Source organism: Grammomys surdaster, unplaced genomic scaffold (assembly GCF_004785775.1).
Source record: "Grammomys surdaster isolate TR1022 unplaced genomic scaffold, NIH_TR_1.0 332767, whole genome shotgun sequence".
Taxonomy (NCBI): domain Eukaryota; kingdom Metazoa; phylum Chordata; class Mammalia; order Rodentia; family Muridae; genus Grammomys; species Grammomys surdaster.
This window is the reverse complement of record NW_021627975.1, coordinates 1-23,994: the sequence shown is the minus strand read 5'-3', so window position 1 is coordinate 23,994 and position 23,994 is coordinate 1. Positions and strand designations below refer to the sequence as shown.

Sequence of the window (23,994 nt, the reverse complement as noted above, 5' to 3'; positions counted from 1 at the left end):
AGAGTGAGTTCCAGAAGAGCCAGGGCTATACAGAGAAACCCTGTCTCAAAAAACCAAAAAAACTAAAAATAAATAAAAATAAAGATGAGTTAAACACAGTGAAGAGACTAGAACAAGGACAAGTTAGTACAAAATTATTTTCACAAAAATTATCAAATCATAAAATGTTTTAATTATTCTCTCCAATGGCAAAAATACTCAAATTTTGGTCAAATCATATGCATTTTTATCTTGGTTTTTGGAAACTGACAGTTATATATGAATATAATAGAGCCATATGATCTTTAGCTTTGTTTGGTTGGTTGGTTTTTGTTTTTTTGTTTTGTTTTGTTTTTGAGACAGGGTCCCACTATGTAGTTCTGACTATTCTGAACTTACTCTGTAGACCAGACTAGCCTCAAACTCACAGAGATGCCTCTGCCTCCCACATGATGGGATTAAAGGTGGTGTCACCACACCCAGCCTAGAGGCATATGATCTGATTGCTGAATGGTTTTGTTGTCATTTTTGTTTTTTTGTCTTCATTTTGAGACTGGGTCTTGATAGTAGCCTAAGCTGGTCTGGATCTTATGATCCTCCTGCCTCAGCCTCCTTATAGTGAGAGAAATAAGGGGCATCATGCCTACCTTGAAATAGTTTTAAGTTTCTTCTAGCACCTATTTGAAAGTTGGGTCCATGACATAAGAAAACTATTAGTAAGTAGAAAGCAAAACCCCCGATATTTAACTGTTCTATGTATCTTAAAACATGAACTATGACATGTGCCATTTTGTGCACTCTTGAGAACATCCCACAGATATGTTAAACATTTTGTAGTATATTTAAATTTAAATAGAACACACTTTTTTTTTTTTTTTGAGACAGGGTTTCTCTGTGTAGCCCTGGCTGTCTTGGAACTCACTCTGTAGACCAGGCTGGCCTCGAACTCAGAAATCAACCTGTCTCTGCCTCCCAAGTGCTGGGATTAAAGGCGTGCGCCACCTCTGCCCAGACAGAACCCACTTTAAAATTAAATATAAAATTAAATTTGATCAAAGGTTCAGGCATATTATCTTTAAAAACTGGACACAGAAGCAGGAGAGATGGCTCAGCTGTTCATTGGCTGTTCTTCCAGAGAACCTGGATTTTTGATTCCTAACACCAACAAGGAATCTCACAACCATCTGTAATTCCAGTCCAAGGGAATCCATTGCCCTCTTCTGACCTCCATGGGCATCAGGTACACACATGGACACAGGCATACATACAGGCAAAATAGCAATACATACACAATAAAAATAAAAACATTTTTAAAACAGAACATAGATACAACAGACTAGATACCATGAGCCCACACTGTGCAGTCTTCATCTGCATATACATGTTCACAGAATTCTCTCATTAACTTATACACATATGACCACATACCACACAGGATAAGAGTTTATGAAAGTATAGTGCTCACTGAGAATCCTCAGTGAAGTGCAATGAATTCTGGCCTTGAAACAGATTCAAATCACATGAACTTCTCCTAAACTCCTGCAGTTTTTAGACAGCGTTTAAAGTACTTTCTCTGCTGTTAGGAGCTAAATAAATACCTGAGGTGGACCCTTCAAATCAAGTCCAATAGATGACTATACACGACAGTATTCATTTTATTTCCAACGGCATTTTAAACAAATAGTAAAGGCAGCAGCAAGTACTTGAAGAGTTCCAACATATGATTGTTTTCACAATAGTTATGGTAGGCTTTCTGATTCTGGTTTTTGAAACAGGGTCTGGAGCTCACTACATATATCAGGCTGGTCTAGCCTCACAAAGATCTATCTGCTGCTGCCTCCCTAGTGCGGGAATTTAAGGCCTGCACAAGCACATCTGGCTTTAAGTAGATATTTTTACTAAATCATGGTAACCATTAGCCAGCACTCAAGTAAGTTAAAAATTATACTTTCATTTATGTGGACACTTTTATAAATGTATAGAACATATTTTGATAATATTGCTTCCTTACCCTCTTTTGTTCTTCTCACTCCCACCGAATTCTTTCTTTCCAGTAAATCCCCTTTCTAGATTCATGTATTTTTTTAAGTGACCCACTCAAGTTAATTAGTGTTGCTTGCATGAGCATGGTATGGGTTAGTCAGGGCACAGGCTACCTACCAGTGTTTACACCACTGAAGAAAAATGCCCCCTCATTCACTTCTCCAGCAGCTGTTAGCTACCAATAACTCCTCAGTTAGGCGCAAGCCCTCATGAGTTCCTCCATCTATCATTTATTTAAAATGTCTGAACTGAAGAATTTATAAAGTATAAAACTTATCTTGTAAAGAAACCTATGTTACATTTTTGAACAAAGATCTTTTGTGTGTGTGTGTGTGTGTTGGAGCGTGTTCATATGTGTATGTGTAAGTCAGAAAATGAAATAAAGTGTTCTCTCTTTTATGTCTTTCTGCCTTATTCTCTTGAGACAAAGTCTTTCATAGAAGTTGAAGTTCACTGAATCTGGAAAAGCAGACTGGCCAGTGAGCCCAAGATCTACCAGTTGCCATCTCCCGATGCTGGGATTACAGACACATACAGACATACTAGGCCTTAATGTGGGAGCTGGGATTTGAACTCAGATCCCCATGCTTATACAGTAAGCACTCTCATACAAACTCATTTTCCCAGCCCTAGAGCAGTGATTCTTAGATAAAAACAGTTGCATGAAAGAAAAACCTATTCCAGACTCCTACTTAGAACCAATGGTAGAGAAACTACTCAATCCCTCCATTGAGTGTAGTGTCATTTGGAGGGTCAGGCACAAGTATAAAAGATGATTAACTGCTGTTTTAGAATAGTGTTTTGCAAACTATTTCTGGTGAAGTCTTTTTTTCTATTTAATGAGACTTGGTCTCATATGGCTCAGCCTGGCCCAGCCCAGCCTCAAACTCATCATGCAATGGAGACTGGCTTTAAAGCCCTGATCATCCTGCCTCCACCTTCTCAGGAGTGTGCAACCAGGCCAAGCACAATTTTTTAAATATTCAATTCATTACATGTTAATAATCTTATGAATAACAAGGTGAATTAATGAAATAAATGAAATAAAGATATACCAAATAAATCCCAAGTTTTTAAATCATGAAACTCAGCAGATATAGTATTACTCTATTAAGCTACTATGCAACTTCTAAAATTTCATTTCAACCTTACTTCCTCAGATAGGCAATATGACCCAACACTGTCTGCATACTACACTCGGAATGGGTGTTTTACAGAATGTTGTAAACACCTCCCAGATAGAGTGGCTGCTATTGGTGGAGTCTGCTAAGTATACTCTCATTTTCCAGTAAAAGATCTACCTACACCTTCCCTATTTATCATATTCAGCAAACCCTTTTATCTATTTGCTATGGAGAGACTGAATAATAGGTTAAAATATCAAACTAATGGGCCAGGAAGATGGCTCAATGGTTAAGAGCACTTATTCTAGCAGAACTGAATTCAACTCCAGCATCCACATGGTAGCACACAACCTTCTATACCTCCAGTTCCAGAGGATCCAGTGCTTCTCCTGACCTCTCAAGGCTCTAGGTATGCATGTAGTGCTCACACATACATGTAGGCGAAACACTCATACACATAAAATTAAGTATCTAAAACAATTTTCAATTTAAATGACTTAAAATTCTAAGTTTTATCTCACGTAGCATACAAGTACAGAAAGGGTGAGTGAATTACTGTTGTGAAGACCAGGTAACAAGGATAGCAAGGACATACTATTTAAAAGCTATGAAAACAGATTTCTATAAAATGATTGTAGTGGTTAATATTTAATAAATTTTAGGGCTGAAAGTCTTATAGATAAAAGATGAGACATTCCTTCCTGGTAGATTCATACTGTTGTAGAGAACAAAAGGCAGAGTCCTCTGGTTGAGGCCTCAAGACTCTCAAAGAATCATGCATTTACTCTATACTATTACAGTGTCCAGTAGGTACCAGAAATGGGTAAGAAACAATGCAAGACACTGTCTCCAGCCCTGCAAGAGAGTTCAGTCTTGTTAGTCAATGAACTGTACAACCGTGAGTACAATACACAAGCAAGCAAGAACCAGGAGAACATAACACCCCACTGCTCTGCTCAGACCGGTCACTTCTTCAGGAGCCCAAAGCTGTGAGTGTTCACTGGAGGGATGTAATAGGACGTGATGGCTAACTCAGTCATTTTTGGCAGCAAGGTCCAAACATTAAATGAGGTATTACTAAATGCCTCTGGAAACTAAGTGTCTGGCTCTTAAAGTTGTCTCTTAAGAGTTTAATCCATGAGGTTGGAGAAATGGCTCAGTAGTTAAGAGCACTAGCTGCTCTTCTAGTGGTCCTGAGTTCAATTCCTAGCAACCTCATGGTGGCTCAAAACCATCTATAATGTGATCTGATGTCGTCTTCTGGTATGCGAGTGCACATACATACATAAAATAGAAAAATCTTAGAAAAACAAGAGAGTTTAGTCTGTGTTGTAACTTCCTGTACAGGACTGCTGTTCCCTTGGTCTAATGTCACTGAACTTAGGTGTAAGTTGGATCCAAGAATCACCAACCAATGAGGCAGCATTGGTGGCTAAGAATACAAACATCTCAGTTCCTCACTGCAGTTCAATATCCCATCTACACATTTCATTTTTCTGTTATTAAGTGATTGGCAGGTTAACAATGCATGTCTACTGATGAAAAGTCTACAGAATATAAACATAACACTATGGGATGTATTGTCAAAACTATAAACATAGTCTTAAAAAACATAAGGAAAACTAAGTCTCAAAGAAAATGTCTTTGTTAACAAAATAATTGATTAATCAAGCAATAGTTTCTCTGTGGTGCCAACTGTTGACCCCAGGGCCTTGCATATGCTATGTTAGTAGTCTATCACTGAGTGGCTTCCCCAGTTCAGGACCATCCTTGTTCATTTAATTTCTACTTCAAAAAAAAAATGATTTTATGAATCACTGCTTCGTTTCTTCCCCCCTCCAAAAGTCCATTTCCGAAGAGATTTCCTGAGCCAGATATGGTGGGGGTGAACGCCTAGTATCCAGGAACTCAGGTTGAAGGGGGAAGATCCACATTCAAGGCCAATTGGGCTAAACAGCAGCAAGACTGCCTCAAAAAAACAAAACAAAAACAAAAACAAAAAAACAAAAAAAAACATTAAAAGATAAATAAAGAAGCCAGGCAGGCCGGGCGGTAAAAAAAAACAAAAAAAAACATTAAAAGATAAATAAAGAAGCCAGGCAGGCCGGGCGGTAGAGGCAGGTGGATTTCTGAGTTTTGAGGCCAGCCTGGTCTACAAAGTGAGTTCCAGGACAGCCAGGACTACACAGAGAAACCCTGTCTCGAAACAAACAAGCAAACAAACAAACAAAAAACAAAAACCAAAAAACCAACAACAAAAAAAAAAGAAGAAGAAGAAGAAGCCAGGCAGGCCGGGCAGCGGTTACTTTCAGCACTCCAAAGGCAGGGGCAGGCAGGACTCTGCCTGGTCTACAGAGCTAGTTCTAGGCCAGTTAAAGCTATACAAAAAAACCCCTGTCAGGAGGAGGAGGAGGAGGAGAAGTAATAAAAATAAAGAATCAAGAAAAGGCCGGGTGGTGGTAGCGCGCCTTTGATCCCAGCACTTGGGAGGCAGAGGCAGGCGGATTTCTGAGTTCAAGGCCAGCCTGGTCTACAAAGTGAGTTCCAGGACAGCCAGGGCTGCACAGAGAAACCCTGTCTTGAAAAACAAAAAAAAAAAAAAAAAAGAATAAAGAAAAAAGATACAAAACTTCACTAAGACTTGGCTCAAAACATGAATATTTACTAACTTTACTGCTAGACTAATGTAGAGTGTGCAGTGACTCAGCAGTACTACACTGCACTAGACTAATGTAAAGTGTGCAGTGACTCAGCAGTACTACACTGCACTAGATATGAGCACACATACATTTTCTTAGGCTGAATTTCCTTTAAGAAACACGGACGCTAGCAATCTAGAGAACATGTAATTGTATTGCCTTCTGTTTGTAGCTTTCCTCCAAATGTCAGGCAAAATAATGTCCCAGGGTATTTCTTTCATGAATCTGCTATATTACTATATAATTACAATTTAATAAACATTCTGGCAGGTTATGTAAGACATAAACACTACTCCTGGCCTCAATCACTACTTTTCAATGATTACCACGAATCTGGCCAGTCTACTTATCTGATGCCTCAGATTTTTTTATTAGACAAGAAAAAATTTATCTTAGCACAGGAAAAAAACAAAACAAAACAAACAAAAATCCATGGTGAAAAAAATTCAAATCTTGCTTTTATTTTTTCAGGAAAGGAAAAAACATTATTTATACAGAAGAACATGAATCCTAGCTCCTGCCTGTGCTTAGTCCCTTAAGTGGAATAGAGCACACTGCTAACCTAGGAAAGAAATCAATCATAAGTCCTTTGTATGTATCTTAGGATGTAACTAGCCACTTTTCATATTTTCAATAATGAAAATAAACATTATTTATATGTTTAAAGTAATAATGCAAATAACCTCAAAGCAAAACAAATTGCAACTATAATCAGTTTCTCTTCTGGCAGCAGGTGCACATACAGATAGAGCACTCACATACATAAAATAAATAAATCTAGGGAAAAAAAGAGTTTAGGGCTGGAGAGATGGCTCAGCAGTTAAGAGCACTGACTGCTCTTCCAGAGGACCTGAATTACCAGCAACCACATGGTGACTCACAACCATCTGCAATAGAATCTGATGCCCTCTTTTGGTGTGTCTGAAGACAGCGACAGTGTACTCACATACATAAAATAAATACATACATAAATATTTTTTTAAAAAGTTTAATCTGTGTTGTAACTTCCTGTACAGACAACTGTAGTCACTCCTTAGGTGAAAAAGTACATGTGTATGCCCAGGTTTTTATTTAATAGTGTTTTCTTTTTTCTTTAACCAACATTATGTAAAATGAAGAGCTTTTCATCAAAGTGAAGGCAAACCTAACTGGTAAGCTGGAAGAAACTTAAGTGCCATTTAGCCAAAAATCTTAAATGTACTAAATGATTATGAAAGCAAACAGATAAATGCTATCAACTGCCTTTTGTGTATAGACTTCTCAAGGTCACTTTGAAACATACCAAGGTTTATTAAATTCACCAATAAACAGCAAAGCAAAAGCTGCCACTGATTAATTAGGTGAGGAACCTAGAGGCTGGAATGAGGCTAGTTCCTGACTAAAGAGAGATCTTAAATACAAAGAACTAAAATTAGGAGTAAAAAGTAAACATAAGGGGTCGCTGAGGTGACAAAGGTCACAGGCATTTGTTTCAAAGCCCAGCTACCTGGATTCAGTCTCTAGGACTTACATGCTGGAAGAGAACCACCTCTTCAAACTTTTCTTAAACCTCTGCATGTGCCTTATGGTGCACACTTATACCCACAAAAATAAAATATCAAAAGAAAAACTAAACTAAATATAAAAATCAAAACAACAAAAAAACCATATACCTGCCACTTATGACTTAATATTGCTTTTTTTCTAGTTCTGAGCTTTTTAATTTTAAAAACTACACATTTTTAAAAAACTATTTTTAATTGTATTTACATGTTGGTAGGACTGTGTGTGCAGGTGAATGAACAGCAGTGCCCTTGGAGGAGTCATCGGTCCCCTGAAGCTGGAGATACAGGCTCCTGCGAGATGCCTGGCGTGAGTGCTGAGACTCATACTCCATTGAGGCCTTCTGCAAGAAGAGTGTGCGGAGCCACTTCTCCAGCCCTAAATACTGCACATTTCAAAACTTCCATCTTATCAGTTACTCTATGGAAAAAAATTTCGATATTTTAAATTTTCTATAGTTCTCAGATTTATTACATATTTGGGGGGTGTGTATTTGCGCACATGCGCATTAATTCATGTACATATGCTGGTGGAAGACAGATAATAAATAACCTTTTAGGAACTGGTTTTCTCTTTCCATCGTGTGGGTCCTAAGACTGAACTCAGGTCATCAGGTTTGGCGGCATGTGTCTTTAGCCACAAACCATCTTATCAGTCCATGAGAGTATTTATTCTGACTTGGATTATGAACCTTGTAAATTAAGGTTCATTACTGACTTAGAAGGAGCTTAAAAATTGGAATAACAGCTATCCAGCCCAGCCAGCCTATCCTAATTAATGAGCACCAAATATCAGTGAGAGACCCTATCTCAAAAGTAAGATGGGTAGCTGCAGAGATGATACCTAAGATTCTGGCTTACAAATGCACGCTCACGTTTGTGAATGCACATGCATACACACACGCATGCACGCACACATGCGTGCACACACTTGTGCATGCATCTCACTTCAAAAATAAAATATGCACTTAGGTAATAGAGGTAGAAGATTAATGAATTTGAGACAAAGTGAACCTATAAGAGTTACACAGAGACCAACCTTTAGTACAACAACAAAATTTAAATATATGTCTGGAGACTTCTCAGTGGCAGAACATGGCAGGCCATTGTTAGCAAGGCAACAGACCCTGGGTTCAGTCTCTTAACAACACACACATGTTCACACACACATATACAGACATTCAAGGGCAGCAGGAATAAAATGTTCTGAAAACAAGAAATGTTAAAACAGGACAAAGGTATACCTTAGAAGTAAGAAAATATTCTTTACTAACCAACCATTGAACTACTGCTCAGGCAAAATGTCTCATGTATGTACTACATATGTATGTTATGTGGTTTTGCCTTCATATGTAATTAAGGTGGTGGTGGTGGTGGTGACAAACACCATTAATAACAACACCTGAGAGGCAGAGGCAGTCCAATCTCCAAGTTTGAGGACATCTTGGTCTACAGAGTGATTTCAAGGGCAGTCAGATCTACCAGACTTTGATTTGTTTTTGCGGCAGTGTCTCACTATGCTGTCTAGGCTGGAGGACTGTTTGTAGGTATAACTGATTCCTATATTCTGTTATCTTGAGTACTGGGACTACAGATACACACTATCTACCCAGTTCCCATTATCTCACAAGTGTCTTTTTATAGTCCTTCTGGCCACTGTAGGAGCTAAACCAAACCTACACACTGCATTTAATTGACATGGCTCTTTTTAATCTATAGATCACTCTACTTCTAACCTGTGCCATTCATGTTTTGAAGAATGTAACTCATTAAATACAATTTCCCATATTCTGAATTTGGCTGATTGCTTTTGTGATAGAGTAATATTAGTATACTATCAGGTTTTAAAATGAGCCATACTAAGTGTAATTTTTCTTTTGTCAATGTATCAATTATGGTCCACACATCTCACTTCTATGACTTGATCTTGGAATTCTACTAGCTTTAGAGACCAAAGTATCATAGCCAGGTGGTGGTGGCGCACGCCTTTAATCCCAGCACTTGGGAGGCAGAGACAGGTGGAGCCTGGTCTACAGAGTGAGTTCCAGAACAGCCCGGGCTATAAAGAGAAACCCTGTCTCAAAAAAAAAAAAAAAAAAAAAAAAAAAAAAAAAAAAAAAAAAAGTAATGCTTGGTGAGGCTGAGAATGGAGTTACAACCTTTTAATATTAGCACTCAGGAGGCAGAGGCAGACAGCTCTGTGAATTCAAGTCCAACATGGCCTTTGTAGCAAGTTCTAGTCCAGCTAGGACTGTATAGTGGGACTTTGTAGTAAAAAACAAACAAAAAAGTGCTTCGCATTTTAAAACCACTGCCCTATGAAAAGGGCTTGGGATTGGATGAGACCTACTTATACAAAATCACAGAACTGGGAGAGGAACTGGGTAGGGTAACTTCCACAAGAAATGCAGCTGAGCAGTGGTGGCACACACCTTTAATCCCAGCACTTGGGAGGCAGAGGGAGGTGGATTTCTGAGTTCAAGGCCAGCCTGGTCTACAGAGTGAGTTCCAGGACAGCCAGGGCTACACAGAGAAACCCTGTTTCGAAAACAAAACAAAACAAAGAAAAAATGATGTAATGATTCCAAATGTAGGTAAGTATTGTATAACATCCTCTAATATTTTCTTAAAAAGCTAGATGTATCCTAAACACTTGGTGCACGTTGGATCACCTTTCAAATGACATTAAAAGTATTTTTCATGTATGTAGCATTAGTCATTCTTCCATTTGAGCTGTAGTCAGCACTGTTTTCATAGCAGAACCAGCTGGAGAGGTTTTTGTTTTTTAATATTAATCTAAATAAATCAGAATGTCTAAAAATGGCACTAGGACAGAAACATTTAAAACAATTCTCTGGTTATACATCACACACACACACACACACAAAATCTGCTTCTCTTCTCTGCTTCAGTAGTTGCCTTTCATCTATCTCCTTTATCATATTCATACATACACACACACACACACACACACACAGAAACACACATATGCATGCAGGCACAGCTGGCCTTGAACTCACAGATCACCTGCCTCTGCCTCCCAAGTGCTGAGATTAACGGAGTGTGCCATCACCTTTGGTCCTTCACCATATCCTTTAAAATTCTGTTGAATTTCTTTTTGGATATGTCTGGAAGTTCTTTGACTCACTACTGAGCACAAAATAGATGTGATATCATACATTATTCTAAGTCCAAACACTGTTCCCCTGTCCTCTAGAACTTTATAGTCTGGTTTGGAAAGATAATATGTAAATAAACACAACAAAGTGATGTAGACATTGTAGTCATAGTCTTGAGTAGGGACATAGGATGTAAGACCTGATCAAGCTGACTGGATTATAGAACTGAATGAAAAGGTATCAGTACTCCTTGAAGGGACTTATGTACATTGTAGTTTTTAACTGGCATTTTTTAACAATTCAAATGTAGTGTGATGAATTAAAGATTAAAACTATAATTTGGAAGTAATTTGGTGCCTGCCTAGCATGCAAGAGGCCTTGAGTTCCATCCACAACATCACATAAAACTGGGTGTGGTTGAGAAGGCCTTCAATCCCAACACTTGGGAGGTAGAGGCAGGTTCAAGCTCATCCTTGACCACATAGAAAATTCAGCCTTAGCTACTTGAGATCCTGTCATAGAAAGATAGATAGATAGATAGATAGATAGATAGATAGATAGATAGATAGATAGATAGATAGATATGGTAGAAAAGAAAGTTAGGATCTTTTATTTCATATTTTAATTTTAACACAGTGTATATAATCCAGTGTAAGGTTTATTAAGCAATGGACAGCAATTAGACCAGGTATTAACACATACTACTGCTATAAAAGAAATATGACTAGCTAAAGATTAGTAAATTCTGGAACTGTAAGCTTTACCAAGTCTACCTTTCTCAAGACATAGAAAACAAACAAATTTGAGGAACTAAAACTATTTTGGCTTCCGGAACACTTAAGGTCAGGAGGAACAGTATTTCCTGAGACCGGAAATGGTAAGTCAGTCTTGCTTTAACAAGTCAGTGGCTAAGGCCATAGTTTCAAACTTGTGTAGAAATTTTAAACGTCTTTAAGATTCTTAAGGAAAAACTTAAAAAAAAATAAAGGTTATGCTGGTCAGAATGTAGCATAAAACTTAAGAAGCAGTTCTCAAACTTTTTAATTGAGTCTGAAGAAAAGTAACTTTTCTCTTTGCACCACCTCTGCCCACTAAATCAAATGAAAATTTCCAATACAAGTTAGTCTGGTCAGTTCAAGGTCAAGTCTGGAAAGTGGTCAATAGGTGGTTTCTATATGTCCTGACTACAGAAACCCAATTAACAATATACAAAATAGTTATCTATAGCTCAGAAAGGAAATGATGTAAGAATCAGGCACTAAAAACCCCTCTTGCAAGTTCCATTCGTTCAAGAGAATAACATCTCCTTGAGTGAATTCAGTTACTTTAAATATTCTATAAAAACATAAATTTCAAAAAATAATTTTATGATGCCCAACAAAGTCTTTGAAAGAAGCCACTAAGACACAAGTAACTACTCCTTGCAACCTGCCTTAAACGCTGATTTAGGAGTCAAAACCCCAAAGCTCTCTAGAAAGCACATATCCAGCCCAATAAAATTTTAGTTTAGGATTTTTTTGTTTTGTAAGCGATTTAATTTTTTGTTATTTATCTTTAACCACAGTCACTTTAGTTATAAGACAAAAATGAGGAGGATCAAAATATACATTTCCTTGTCCTCTTGCCAGCTACCTTCCCACGCCAAAAAGGCTACTGCAGTGACCTACTAACTGTCGCTATTATCCCCACACTCGTTAGCAAAGGGGCCTTAATTCCAGGTGATTACTATAAAATGGAATAGGGTAGTTACCCAGCATGGTCAACCCAGGGGTTGGAACATGCTGTTCTCCAAGTCTCTACTTACCCTCGGTAACATCCTGGGGGTTAGAAGTCCGGTCACTGGGAGGATCTAGGGCAACAGTTGCCAGAGAAGTGGTGGCCCCAGACAGTTCACTCATAGGCTCACTTCGGCTTGTTTCTGGCACACTTTCTCGGGAGCTAAATCTTACTCGAGAACTAGATCGAGAACTGAGGTCCGGGCTGGTGTCTGACAAACCTGGAATGTCATCAATCTTCGTTGGTGTCACCATGAACCGAACTGAAGACATCTTGGTGGTGGCTTCTGGAGGATGCATTTTTTTTTCCTTTCCTTTTTGACAAAGAAAAAAGGAAAAGCTCACAAAACCTCTTTTCCTCCTACACTAGCTACTTTTGATTGCAAAAACAGAAGAAAAAAAAAAGAACTCAATTACCTTGATTTACATTCCACAAAAGGCCAATTAAAAACCCTTCTACTTAGAATTCAAGCGAATTGTTTTATAAAGTGCCCCACCAGTAACTGAAAAATATTTTTTTTTGAGAAACAAAATGAGAACAAAACGATGCTAATGCTGTGTAACTTGGTTCCTTCAGAATCCTAGCTATCTCCCCTGGTCCAGGGCTGAGGGCTCCGAGCCATGATCTCACAGCAGCTGGTGATGCCTCCCTCGGCTCAACCCCCAGGGTCCGGATGAGGTAGTTAGTCCTTTATCTGCCGAGTGTCCCACGGTTCTAGCAGAGGACAGAGCATGCAGGCCCACCCTTATCAGGCGTATAGAGCGTGGATCAGATTGCGCAAACGTGTGCACCAGCCACCTGTTGTGTATCAGGTGAATACCCCACAGGTCTGGCTGGGAGGAGGTGTGTGCTGAGCCACCCGATGTTTTTGAGGTCGATAATCCACGTGGGTCTGGTGGGAGAGATGCGCATGCATAACGGGAAAATACCCCCACACTACAGGATGGAGAAAGAGGAGAGCAACGAGAGGATGCCGAGGCAGAGCGGATTCCTGCCTCCCAGAGGTCTCCTCCTGGCAAAGGAGCTGGAGGAGGCGGCGGCTAGCGGATCAGGGTAGCTCCTACAGCAGGGTCGCGGCAGGTCGTCGCGAGTCCCTCGAGCCCACGACCGCTCGCCGTGTTTGCACTGCGTGTGACAGGACGCGCTTTCCTCCCGGGCCCGGCGCGGGTAGCCTTTCGCCGGCTTTCCTTGGGTCTCGGCCGAGAAGACTGCCAGGCAGGCTGGTCCCAGCTAAGGAGGAGGAGGTCGCAGGTGCGGGAGCTCGCGCCAGCTGATGCGGGTGCGCGCGCAGCTGTTGTTTACTAGCCGCTAACCGTTTCGGAGCCGCGGCGCGCAGTAGGCCCCCTCCCCGGCAGACGTCCGAGGCCGTTACGTGACCTCGCCGCCCCCCGCCCCGGGCGCGGCGGGCTGTGCCCGCGCCGCCGCAGCCCTCCCCTTCCCGCCCCGCTCGTTCCTCATTCGAGGTTAACCGTCTGAAGAAGTCTGGGGAGCTAGAGGGCGGCGCCGTCCCGCGGGCGGGCAACAGCAGCCCCGCCCGGAGTATGCAGAGCGGAGACAGAGGGCAGCGCGCCTGCGCGGACTGGCGACTTTCACATAGAGCACGACGGGAACTGTAGTCGGCCTCAAGGCCTGAACGCATGTGGCGAGCTACTCTTGTGTCATTTGTACTGCATGTACTCAGTATGCTGCTTAGAGGCAATCACTGTACACTGACCCTGGAACCGCAAGGATCATCTCTAATTAAAATCTCTCTGAAAACCTTAACTTTATGGCACCCAAACCTCCCTTAACTGTATCTATTTACCTTAGATGTTACCTCTGAAAATTTTCAGTTGTCTTTTCTAAAACAACTGTATCTTCATCTTCATCGTGGGCTACCTTCCACCTTCTTGTTCCTATCCTTTTGAAATTGCAAGCCAGGCTTAAATTTCCATTAAAAAGAACTATACAGACATGGAAAAGACATTGGGGTATTTGTTCTGCACCATTTCCAGGGTTTGACCTACTTTACTAACACTAGAAAGTTTAGTGTTTAATTCGTCAAAGTGTTTAATAACTTTCAGTTCAACATGTTTTGCTTGAAAATTTTCTGAAAGTTTGATCAAAATGCAGAAACTCGCTGGAGCCTTTCCTGAGTTCTTGGTTTCTCCTAGGTGCAAATAGTTAAATCATTATACTTAATGGATCAGGAGGCTAGAGTGACCCTCAGTGGTTAAGCGCATTTATTGCTCTGAAGGAAACTCTAGTTTCTTAGTTCCCAGTTCTCACAAGTGGCTCTTAACTGCCTGTAATTCCAGGTCTAGGCGATCTGACCTCTGCCGGCACTGCACTTAAATACATATAAAAGATTTATATTTTTAAAGAACAATTAAAAGACATGGATGAAAGCTGTCTTAATTCCCGGTCTGGAAAAATCCCTTTGATTAAATGACAACCTCCAGTCTAGTTTAATAACCTGAGAATAAAACGAAAGCTGTTAAAATGTAAAACTGTATCAAATCTTTGAGTATTTGACAGATCCAAAGCCCTAGATTCTATCCTCATCAGTGAGAGTGAGGGCAGGACTAAAAATCTGGTTATTTTTGTTTGGTTTTTTTTTTTACACACACATATTTCTCGAGTGTACATATACATGAGTCCTTCTATTTGTGGGTCCCAGGAACTGAACCTGAAACCAGGTCTGCAGACTTGTTGGCGAAGCACCTTTGCTGGCCAAATACCTCTTTTGCTCCTTATAGACAAAGTGTGACATGAATTCACACATGTTGCACAGGCTGTCCTCAAACTTTAGATAGCAGAGGATGACTTTCAACATCTAACCTACCTTCACTTCCCAAGTGCTGGAATAATAGGGTGACTAAACCCAATCTATGGCGTTGTGCATTTTAGAAAGCACTCAACCTACTCTGTACAACCTTGGCTTCCTTTTAGTTTTCTGATACAAGAATAACTACATAGCCCTGGCTGGCTTGGGACTCATAGGGATCCTTCTACTTCATTCTCTCTATGCTGGGATTAGATATGAACCACCATGCACAGAGTGGTTTTCTTTATATAGCCTATGGCTCTTGATTAAAATTTACAATTGCACTTGAAGAAAAGAAATCCATCTCCTCAGGAATCTACTTTCTAAGGCAGCCTTGCTGGTCATTCAGACTTTACAAAGACATTCTGCACAATTTTTGTTCTAACACATACCAGTCTTTTCGCATGTACTTATATAAACTACCTAGCCCACTCTTACAGCTCTTCTTGCCTCCAAACACTGATATCAGGCTCCCTAAGCCATGTATCAGATGTTAATATCCTTCGAAGCCCTTGCTAGATTCATGAGTTTCCTTTCCTCCATATTGCCTAGTACTACTTCCAGATTGAAGTCTTTTTATTTTGGTCTGCTGGTGGCGTGGAATAATGCCAACAATGCTAATATTTTACTTATTTTTACAAGCGAAGGGCAGAATTGTATCCAATACTGAAAAAGCAAGAAGACACACCTCCTACTACCAGACAGACTTCACTGACTTGGTTAAGAAACTTCCATGGGCTGATGCACGCCTTTAAGGTAGTGCTCAAAGGCACAGGCAGTTAGACCTGAGAACCACGGCAGCCAGCTCCACATAGAGACTCCGACTAAGAAGAAAAAGAGAGAAAACTTCCAGGGTTGGGCACACTTGTAATCCCAGAACTCAAAATGTAGTGGTGGGGCTGGAGAGAGGGGTGCTCTCCCAGAGGACCTGTGTTCTATCCCTAGCAGCGACATAAAAGCTGACTATCACTGTCTAACTCTAGTCACCAGGGATCTGACTCCCTCTCTGGCCTTGGTGGTTACTGGTGCCTTGGTGCACACATATGCATAGATACATGTCAGAAAAATACTAATACACACATTGTTTTTTAATCTTTGAAGAATTCAGAATATTTTTAAAAGGGGCCACAATTAGTAGAGTTTTTCCAACGAATGCTGACCTTCGTAGGAGTCTTTCACAGCTTCTCTTCCCCAACACCCTGCGGCTGATGGCACAGTTCGATGGCTACAATGAGGGCTTAAGAAAGTTCTCAAGAATGCCAGGCAGTGGTGGCCCACACCTTTAATCCCAGCACTTGGGAGGCAGAGGCAGGCAGATTTCTGAGTTCAAGGCCAGCCTGGTCTACAGAGTGAGTTCCAGGACAGCCAGGGCCACACAGAGAAACCGTCTCAAAAAAAACAAAAACAAACAAACAAACAAAAAAAGCTCTCAAGAGGCCTTTTACTACCAACGGTACTTATTACCTTTCCCCCATCTTTTCCTCCAACAACACACAAAATGAACTTTCAAGTCATTGTATCTTTAATAATCTGGCAGCAAGTCAAAACATAAAAAAAATTGTTCCTTTTACGGGCGAGGCCCATCAATATAGACTCATTCACGTAGTGAGTAAGACAGCATTCTAAACAGCATGGGAAGGCTTCAAGGCTTACAGTGCGTTTGGTTGCTGATAATCGGCCGGGGGACTAGCAGCACAAGAGATTAACGAGCCCTCAGAGGACAGGACGCGGTTGCTGGGTCATGAGCACCTTGAAGCGTTTCTTGATGGTGATTCGGTGTCTTGAGTATTTGTCATCTGGGGAGAACCGAGCAGGATGGGCAGAGCAAGTCTGTTGTCCCATGGGGTCAAATTTCTGCTCAAGGGAAAAAAAATAAAATGATCTCAATATATGAATGGTATGATAGGAAGGGGACAAGAAAATGGGAAACCTGAGACCGGGAGACGCGATGGTCAGAAGCCACAGCCTCCATCTACCACGTTTTGGTTCCGACATGGCTCCACTCACTAGGCTGCGCAGGCCGGTTCCAACCGTTCCTCCCATCTAAATTTCTAGTCCTTTTGATATACAGTTGTTTCCTCCCCTTACCTTCAGGGTGTAGACGCGATCGCCCTGCTCATTGAGGTAATACTGGAGAAACATGACTGCCCCACAGCAGAAAGACACCTTTCCGTTTACCGCCAGCCGCGTTTGCCCCGAGTGAGCCGCCTCAATCCCGTGCGCCAATATCCTTCCTCTCTGAACGGAAGTCTCTACGCGGCATGCTGGGAAATGTAGTCCATTTCTTCGGTCAGCTCCAGGTGACCAGAAGGGGGCATAGTAGAGCAAGTCTTGCTTGGCCTTGGGTTCCAACTAGCAGCAACCTTGCAAAGTTATTAAGATCCATGAAATTGCCCACTGTGTGCCAGGCACTGCTAGGGATTAGGGAGTAAGGATGGATGTGGGTTGAATGTTGACATATCATTCATTGTTGATAGCAGTCCTATCTTTAATTTCAAATTGCACACCCATTTCAGAGGCACTAGTTTTCTAGATCCTGGAGAAACAAGGGCTCCAGGATTTTCAACCTCCTATATCCTAGGGAAGAAGTTAAGTTTTTTTTTTTTTTTTTATCCCACTTTTTACATCCGGTCTCCCGCCCTATTTCAAAATATTGGCGGCAAAGAGTGCATGATGGGTATTGGATATTATGCAAAGCGAAAAGAACGTTAAGGTTTTCTTATGAACTGGCGGCTTTTGTTTTAGAGGTCGAACCAAGATTCAAACTCGGGACCGGATCACAAATTCAGCTCTTTCTTATTTGGTGAGTAGCGGATAATAGCACAATAAGGTATCCCTTCTCGGAGTATTTCCAGATTTTTTAAAAGACTGAAAAGTCTCATAAGAGTCTAGTTTAAAGAATTAAAAACTAAAACCAAGATATTGCAAAATGATCATTGCAGCACTATTTCTAGTGGCAAAAATATAGTAGCATACTAAATTTGTAGCCAGAAACGCCGTGATTTTTTTTAAAAAGTAATGAATATAGATGGTTTGCCCGCCGTTGCATAAAATATATTTAAAAAACCAGGGAGCGAAACACGTGCTTATAACCCCAGAAGTCCGGATGCTGAAACGGAAGAGTCTCTAACATCCAAGAGGTCCAAGGCCTGCCTGGACAGTATTCTAAACAGTGAGACTCTGTTTTTAACCGAGAAACAAACAAACAAAAGTGGTTGTGTGTGTGTGTGTGTGTGTGTGTGTGTGTTCGGGAATTTGCCAGCGGAGGTGGGAATGTACAACAAAAAGTTAATATTGGTATCTTCTGGAGGACTTGGTACAGGAAAATGAAAGAGAAGAGTGCTTACTGACATATGGTTTATTTTGCTGGATTTTTGTTTGTTCTGTGTAGGTTTTGATGTTATTGTTGTTGAATGCTTTAATACACACACACACACACACACACACACACACACTGAATTTTAGTTGTTTTCACACTCCTATCTGTCTTTCTTAACCTCCTTGGACTCCCCCTCAAAACTTTTCTTAGTTTGACTTTTGATTCGTGCTAATGTATTAATTTAAAAATTAAAAAGTAATTTAATTGAAAAAAACTTTATGGTAATTTTAAGGCAAGGGTTGTGGACTCAAGGGGCTAAGATAAGAGAGTCTTAGATTTCAGTCTAGGCTACATAGCCAGACTGTCTCAAAAAATCCAAAAAGCTCAGTGGTTAAGAATATTTGACTCCTTTGCAGAGGACCTATCTTCAGGTGCCAGCACCCACATAGCAACTCGTAACTGGTTCCAACTCCAGTTCTAGATGCTCTGACTCCCTCTTCTGGCTTCTGCCGGCACCAGGCATGCACCCATCACAGTCATACATTCAGGCAAACATTCATACACATAAAACAAAATGACATAAACCCTTTAAAAACTATTAAAGATTTTTTTCTTTTCTTTTATTTTTAAGGTGAAGGTCTTTAATACCAGTTCTCAGGAGGTAGAGGCAGACAAATCTTTGCTGAGTTCCTACCCAGCTAGGGCTAAAGAGTGAGATCCTGTCTTAAAAATAATCAATTAAGTAAAATCTTTTTTAATTTAGTTAAGTTTTTTCAGCAAATGGAAAAGAGGCTGTGGCTTCCATGAATTGCAGAGGTGTTGTGATGGGACTGTTTGGGTATTACAGAGAGAACTTTTCTTTTCAGAGTTAGTCCCACTTTGTAGCCCAGGCTTTTCTCAAACTCTTACCTCCTGAGTCCTAGGATTGTGTGTGTGTGTGTGTGTGTGTGTGTGTGTGTCGGCTTTTCAGGAAAGTGGCGCTCAGCCCACAGCAGTTGAACACTTTGGATCATCTGAGACACTTCAATGCCAAGCATTCAGTTTTGTTTTTTGGGTTTGTTTGTTTGTTTGTTTGTTTTAAATTCTCGAGTATACAAACTGCATTCTGAATCTGGCTCAGAAAATAGAGTCATCACTGAAACAAGCTAAAGGTCCACCACGATTCAATATTCAGGTGCAGAACTGGAGAAAGGGTGGGGCTCAGGATTAGATGTATTGTTGAAGAATAGAATGAGAAGCCAACAGTGAAAACCACAGTGTAATGCTGGGAATCTGAGAGACGGTGTGCAAACTGTCCTAAAGGAGGACACCCGATAATTATGCTACCAAATTCACAGAGGGGCTATCTAATTTTTTCTTACTTGCTTGAGTAACATCTCCCCATTATCACTAGACAATATCTTTTCCCCTCCCCCGATACAGAATGCCAGAGTCCAAGATTCTAATTCTGTTTGACTCTCAGTCTTTAGCCTATCTTCCTTGGATATCATCTGTTGGAGCTAGGTTATTGCCTGGATCCTGGACCCAACTGTTTCATTCTGGAGCCTTCCAGACTGCCACTGTTGGTGTGCCTAAACTTCAGATTATGGCATCAGATGGAAGTAAGACTAGATATAGTGGAATGTGGGGTATCTGCCACCTGGGGTGTCACATTTAGCACTTTACCTAGGGACAAATCAACCTATAAGGATTTGAGGAATTAGACCCCACACAGGTATTAGGGAGCCCAGGGAAATAGATTTTTACCATTAAGAATGGGGAGGAGCATCCTTGGAAATGAACCAAAGTATGTCAGAAGTAACACACTGAATATTGGGACTGGATAACAATTACCAATGTGATTCCCAGGAAGAGGAACCACTTTAACATGCTTGGGGTGGAAACAGAGGTTTATGTATTAGTGTAAGTTATGTTGCCAGGGTTTCAGGGGAAGAGTCATGATCCTTGTCTTCCAACCTGCTCTAGAACTTCACCATGGAGAAGTCAGGGCCAACTCTCTTGATCTTTCAAGGAAAAGTAGGCTGAAGGATGGAATTGGGCCAGGTCTATTAGCCTTACTCAGAAAGCTAAAACTCTGCGGGGTTATTCACTTATGAGCCAGTGAACAGAGCTAGAGATTTTGTAAAATTGCTTGTTCCCAGGGTCTGACGGCTCCTTCTAACAGAGGTGGTACTTGTCAGTTCAGGCAGCAGGCTTTTTTTTTTCTTTTTTTCTTTCACTGTAATTTATTATGCATATAACTGGAAGTTGAGAAGTTTAAGGTCAAGTTTCCATCTAATTAGTGTTCTGGAGAGCAGAATTCCGTTTCTGAGCACATGTTTTCCTCTCTCTCTCTCTCTCTCTCTCTCTCTCTCTCTCTCTCTCTCTTTCTGTGTGCACGTGCGAATATTTGTTTAATGAAATTGAATCTGGGACCTTGCATCTGCTAGGCCAGCATTCTGTGAGCCAAATCTGTAGCGCCCATTTCACTTTTTAGTTTGAGGCAAGGTCTCGTAAAGTTGCTCAGGCTGCCCTTGAATTCTCTCTGTAACCCAAGCTGGCTTTGAACTTGTGATCATCCTCCAGAGTGGTTGTATTTACAAACCTTCATTTATTTTTTAAGTAAATATATTAATTTTTTTGTTAGGGGCAATCTTTCTTGATTTCAGGCTGCAGGAGATAGGCTATCTTAGCGACAGACGGTGAGATGCTCAGGTTTCCTACCTATTGTAGAGCTCAGATCTTAGGGACAGTTTTACTGTGTGCAGAACTTGGTGGTATAACCTGGCCTTCTGGTGTATGGTTCAGATGCATATGAACATTGGGTTGTTCCTATTTCACTCATGTCTCCTTTATGGTCAGAAAGTGGAATCTGAGTGTTACTGGTCTGTCAGTGGAATAATTTATTTTTTTAAGATAGGAAGAAGTATTGCATGAAATTAGGCCAATTGGGCTCTGTTTTTATCATTAAAAGTCAGCAGGCCCGGTTTAATGAAGCACATTTGTGTGCTTCTCAGCCTGCTTTGCCTGACCAGCATCCACATAGCTGGTCCCTAGCAGGAGCTATGTTCTAGACTTCTTTCTTCCTTAGCTCCAGTGCTTGCTTCTCCATGAGCCCTAAACTTCTGCTGGTTAAGAAGCAGAACCACAGATAGTCTGTGCTACCAAATTCCAACTCGTCCATAGTTGAAACTGAAAGCACTGGACATCGCCTTCTCTCCAAGGTCCTCCCCTCATTTGATGACGTTTAATGACGTTCCTGGAAACCAAGAGTCTAGACTACCATATTCTGTCCTGGGAATTGTGCTTCTGTGGCTAGTGACAGGAGCCATAGAGTAGTTGGGATCAGTGGCTTCCCTGTCTTGTAGAGTAGGTAGGGTTAGTAAATGTCCATGTATGTTGAGTGGGGCTATTTCTGGAGAAATGAGCTTATGAGTCCTACAGTCATTGAGCCTGTTCAAAAACTGCATCTTCTGTTATTTGAGGAGATTATTAGGAGCAAGAGGTGTAGGAAAAGAAGGAGAGGGCTAGACCAATGTTTGTGAAACCGTCTCCTTCTCAACTGTCCCATGGATGCTTCTCAAGAGCCTGGAATTTTCCCTGTACTCAGCATGCTTGCAAACTGCTTTTCCTGCAGAACAGCTGTCAGTCTTACTTCACATCTTCTTGACCTGCCCATGGAACTGGCAGGGGAGTTCTTCAGGAGTGTTTTGAGAGAGGCTATTAGAGGCAGGGATGGCTTGAGCTTGTTCTTCTTGGAAGATGCAGGTCTATGTGTCTCTTTGAAAGGGAGGAACTTCTCTAGCCCAGGGGTAAAGGACTACTTGAGAGGCATTTACAAATACACCCATCCATGTCCCTTCCTTCACACATTGAAAGTCACTGCTCTAACCCCATAGGGACTAAAACAAAGTCAAGTGGCCTAACTTCTCATCTTCTTCCTACCTCCCTCTCTTCTTTGTCTCAACAGCCTCTCCATTACCAGGACCAGATATGGCCATGAAACCTGGTGCTGGCCTGTCCCCTTTCAGTGCGCTTCCCTTTGCCCCACCTCCTCCTGTTCCACCAGACCAACCCCTCTGGGAGCCATCACCACAGCCCCCTATACCTCCTGTCTTCTCTCCAGGCAATCCTCTGCTCCTTTCTGCTTTCCCCAGCCCATTGTTGGTGACAGGAGAAGGAGGCCCTGGCCCCAGTGTGGCTGGAACTAGCCAGGTCATTGTCAAAGTCAAGACAGACGTGGGGCCAGCTGAGTCCTCTCAAACTCAGAACCTTATAGTTACTCAGACAGCTCTAAACTGGATTCCCTCAGGTGCTCCTTGTGGGAGCCAGGAGGGGCCTCCTCCTCTGTATGTGACAGCCTCTAATGTGAAGACCATCCTGCCTGCTGTGGCTGTTGGAGTGAGCCAGGAGGGCCCTGCGGGGCTTCCTCTGCAGGTTCTCCCACCAGCTGCCCAACTGGCTCCCATTGTGCCCCTGGAAAAGCCCTGGCCAGGAACACAAGCAACAACCATGGAAGGAGGTCCCATGGCTGCCCGGAAGCCCTCTCAAGGTGACCTTGCCTATGCTTCCAAGGGTGTTTATGAGAACTATCGTCGCTGGCAGCACTACAAAGTCTTGGCCCGGACTCACCTATCCCAGAGTCCTGATGCAGAAGCTCTTTCTTGCTTTCTTATGTAAGTGGGGGTGGGGAGTATCCAAGGTTGACTTTTTTTTCTAGGGCTTTTAGAGGGGACTCTAGGATAGAAACGGAGGTTTTGGTTACTCCAGAATTCTTGAAGGCAGTTGTGAGAGTGAAAAAACACTGTTAAGAGAATGAAAAACAGTGCTACGTTCTTCCCAGCTTATAAGAAACGTTCAGGTACCATTTCTCAAAGACTACCTACAATTCTGTGAAATCAGGCAAGCATTTTATGGTAATCCTGAGAAGACTGAAGGGCTTCCTGTCATAAAACAGGAAGCAGAGATAGACATGTAGGTCCCTGACTCCAAATGTCAGGGCCCTGCCTGCCTGCCCTCTGACTCTGACTGGGATGAGGCGGGCTGGGCCCTGACTCATTCTTATGGGAATGAGGAAGATGGCACTGGGTCAGGCAAAGACCTTAGTGTGTGTGAACCCTATCTTACTGGGGAGTCAAGGTGAAATGGGGAAAGGGGGAGCACAGTTGGCTCCACACATACTAGGTGTGTGATCCAGAGCAGGACATTTAACACCTTTGCCCTACCTCATCACAAAAGGGGGTAATTATACCTATCTCAAAGGGTTGATCAGAAGATTAATGGTGCTTGGCAAAGTGCCTGGCATAGAAAATGAATCATTCAAATGGTCATTCTTTTATTAATACTATAAAAAGGCAACCTGAAAGAGGAAGGGAGCCCACAAAAGGCCAAAGTATCCTTCCTTTAGAGCCAAGATGCCTGGAGTTACAGGCTGTCTTTTTTGTTTATATATTAATTATTAGTCATCTGGGAAATTTTCTCTACATCCCAACCAGAAGGGGTAGTTCTCAGCTGCAGACCATTGAGTAAACAGTCTCTCTCTCTCTCTCTCTCTCTCTCTCTCTCTCTCTCTCTCTCTCTCTCTCTCTCCCTCCCTCCCTCCCTCCCTC

At 41.6% G+C, this 23,994-nt stretch overlaps 2 protein-coding genes across 4 annotated transcripts in view; both read right to left on the bottom strand.

The window, feature by feature from the left end:
* The window catches only part of LOC114616633 (solute carrier family 12 member 6), an 88,142-nt gene extending 74,731 nt beyond the window's left edge, over nt 1-13,411 (bottom strand). For 2 of the 3 annotated variants that reach the window (XM_028762062.1, XM_028762064.1), the window contains exon 1: nt 12,310-13,410. In XM_028762062.1, coding sequence (XP_028617895.1) covers nt 12,310-12,580 — 271 coding nt within the window. In that variant the 5' untranslated portion in view covers nt 12,581-13,410. Of the gene's footprint in view, nt 1-12,309 lie in introns of all 3 variants that reach the window. The other variant, XM_028762063.1, reaches the window with a different exon arrangement.
* A 3,177-nt stretch (nt 13,412-16,588) lies between these two features.
* Nucleotides 16,589-17,306, bottom strand: LOC114616637 (H/ACA ribonucleoprotein complex subunit 3). Its single transcript, XM_028762068.1, has 2 exons — nt 17,176-17,306; nt 16,589-16,941 (listed from the first exon to the last, which is right to left on the bottom strand). The coding sequence occupies exons 1-2, from the start codon at nt 17,227-17,229 to the stop codon at nt 16,801-16,803; spliced, it is 195 nt and encodes a 64-aa protein (XP_028617901.1). The 5' UTR covers nt 17,230-17,306; the 3' UTR covers nt 16,589-16,800.
* Nucleotides 17,307-23,994: the final 6,688 nt, after the last annotated feature.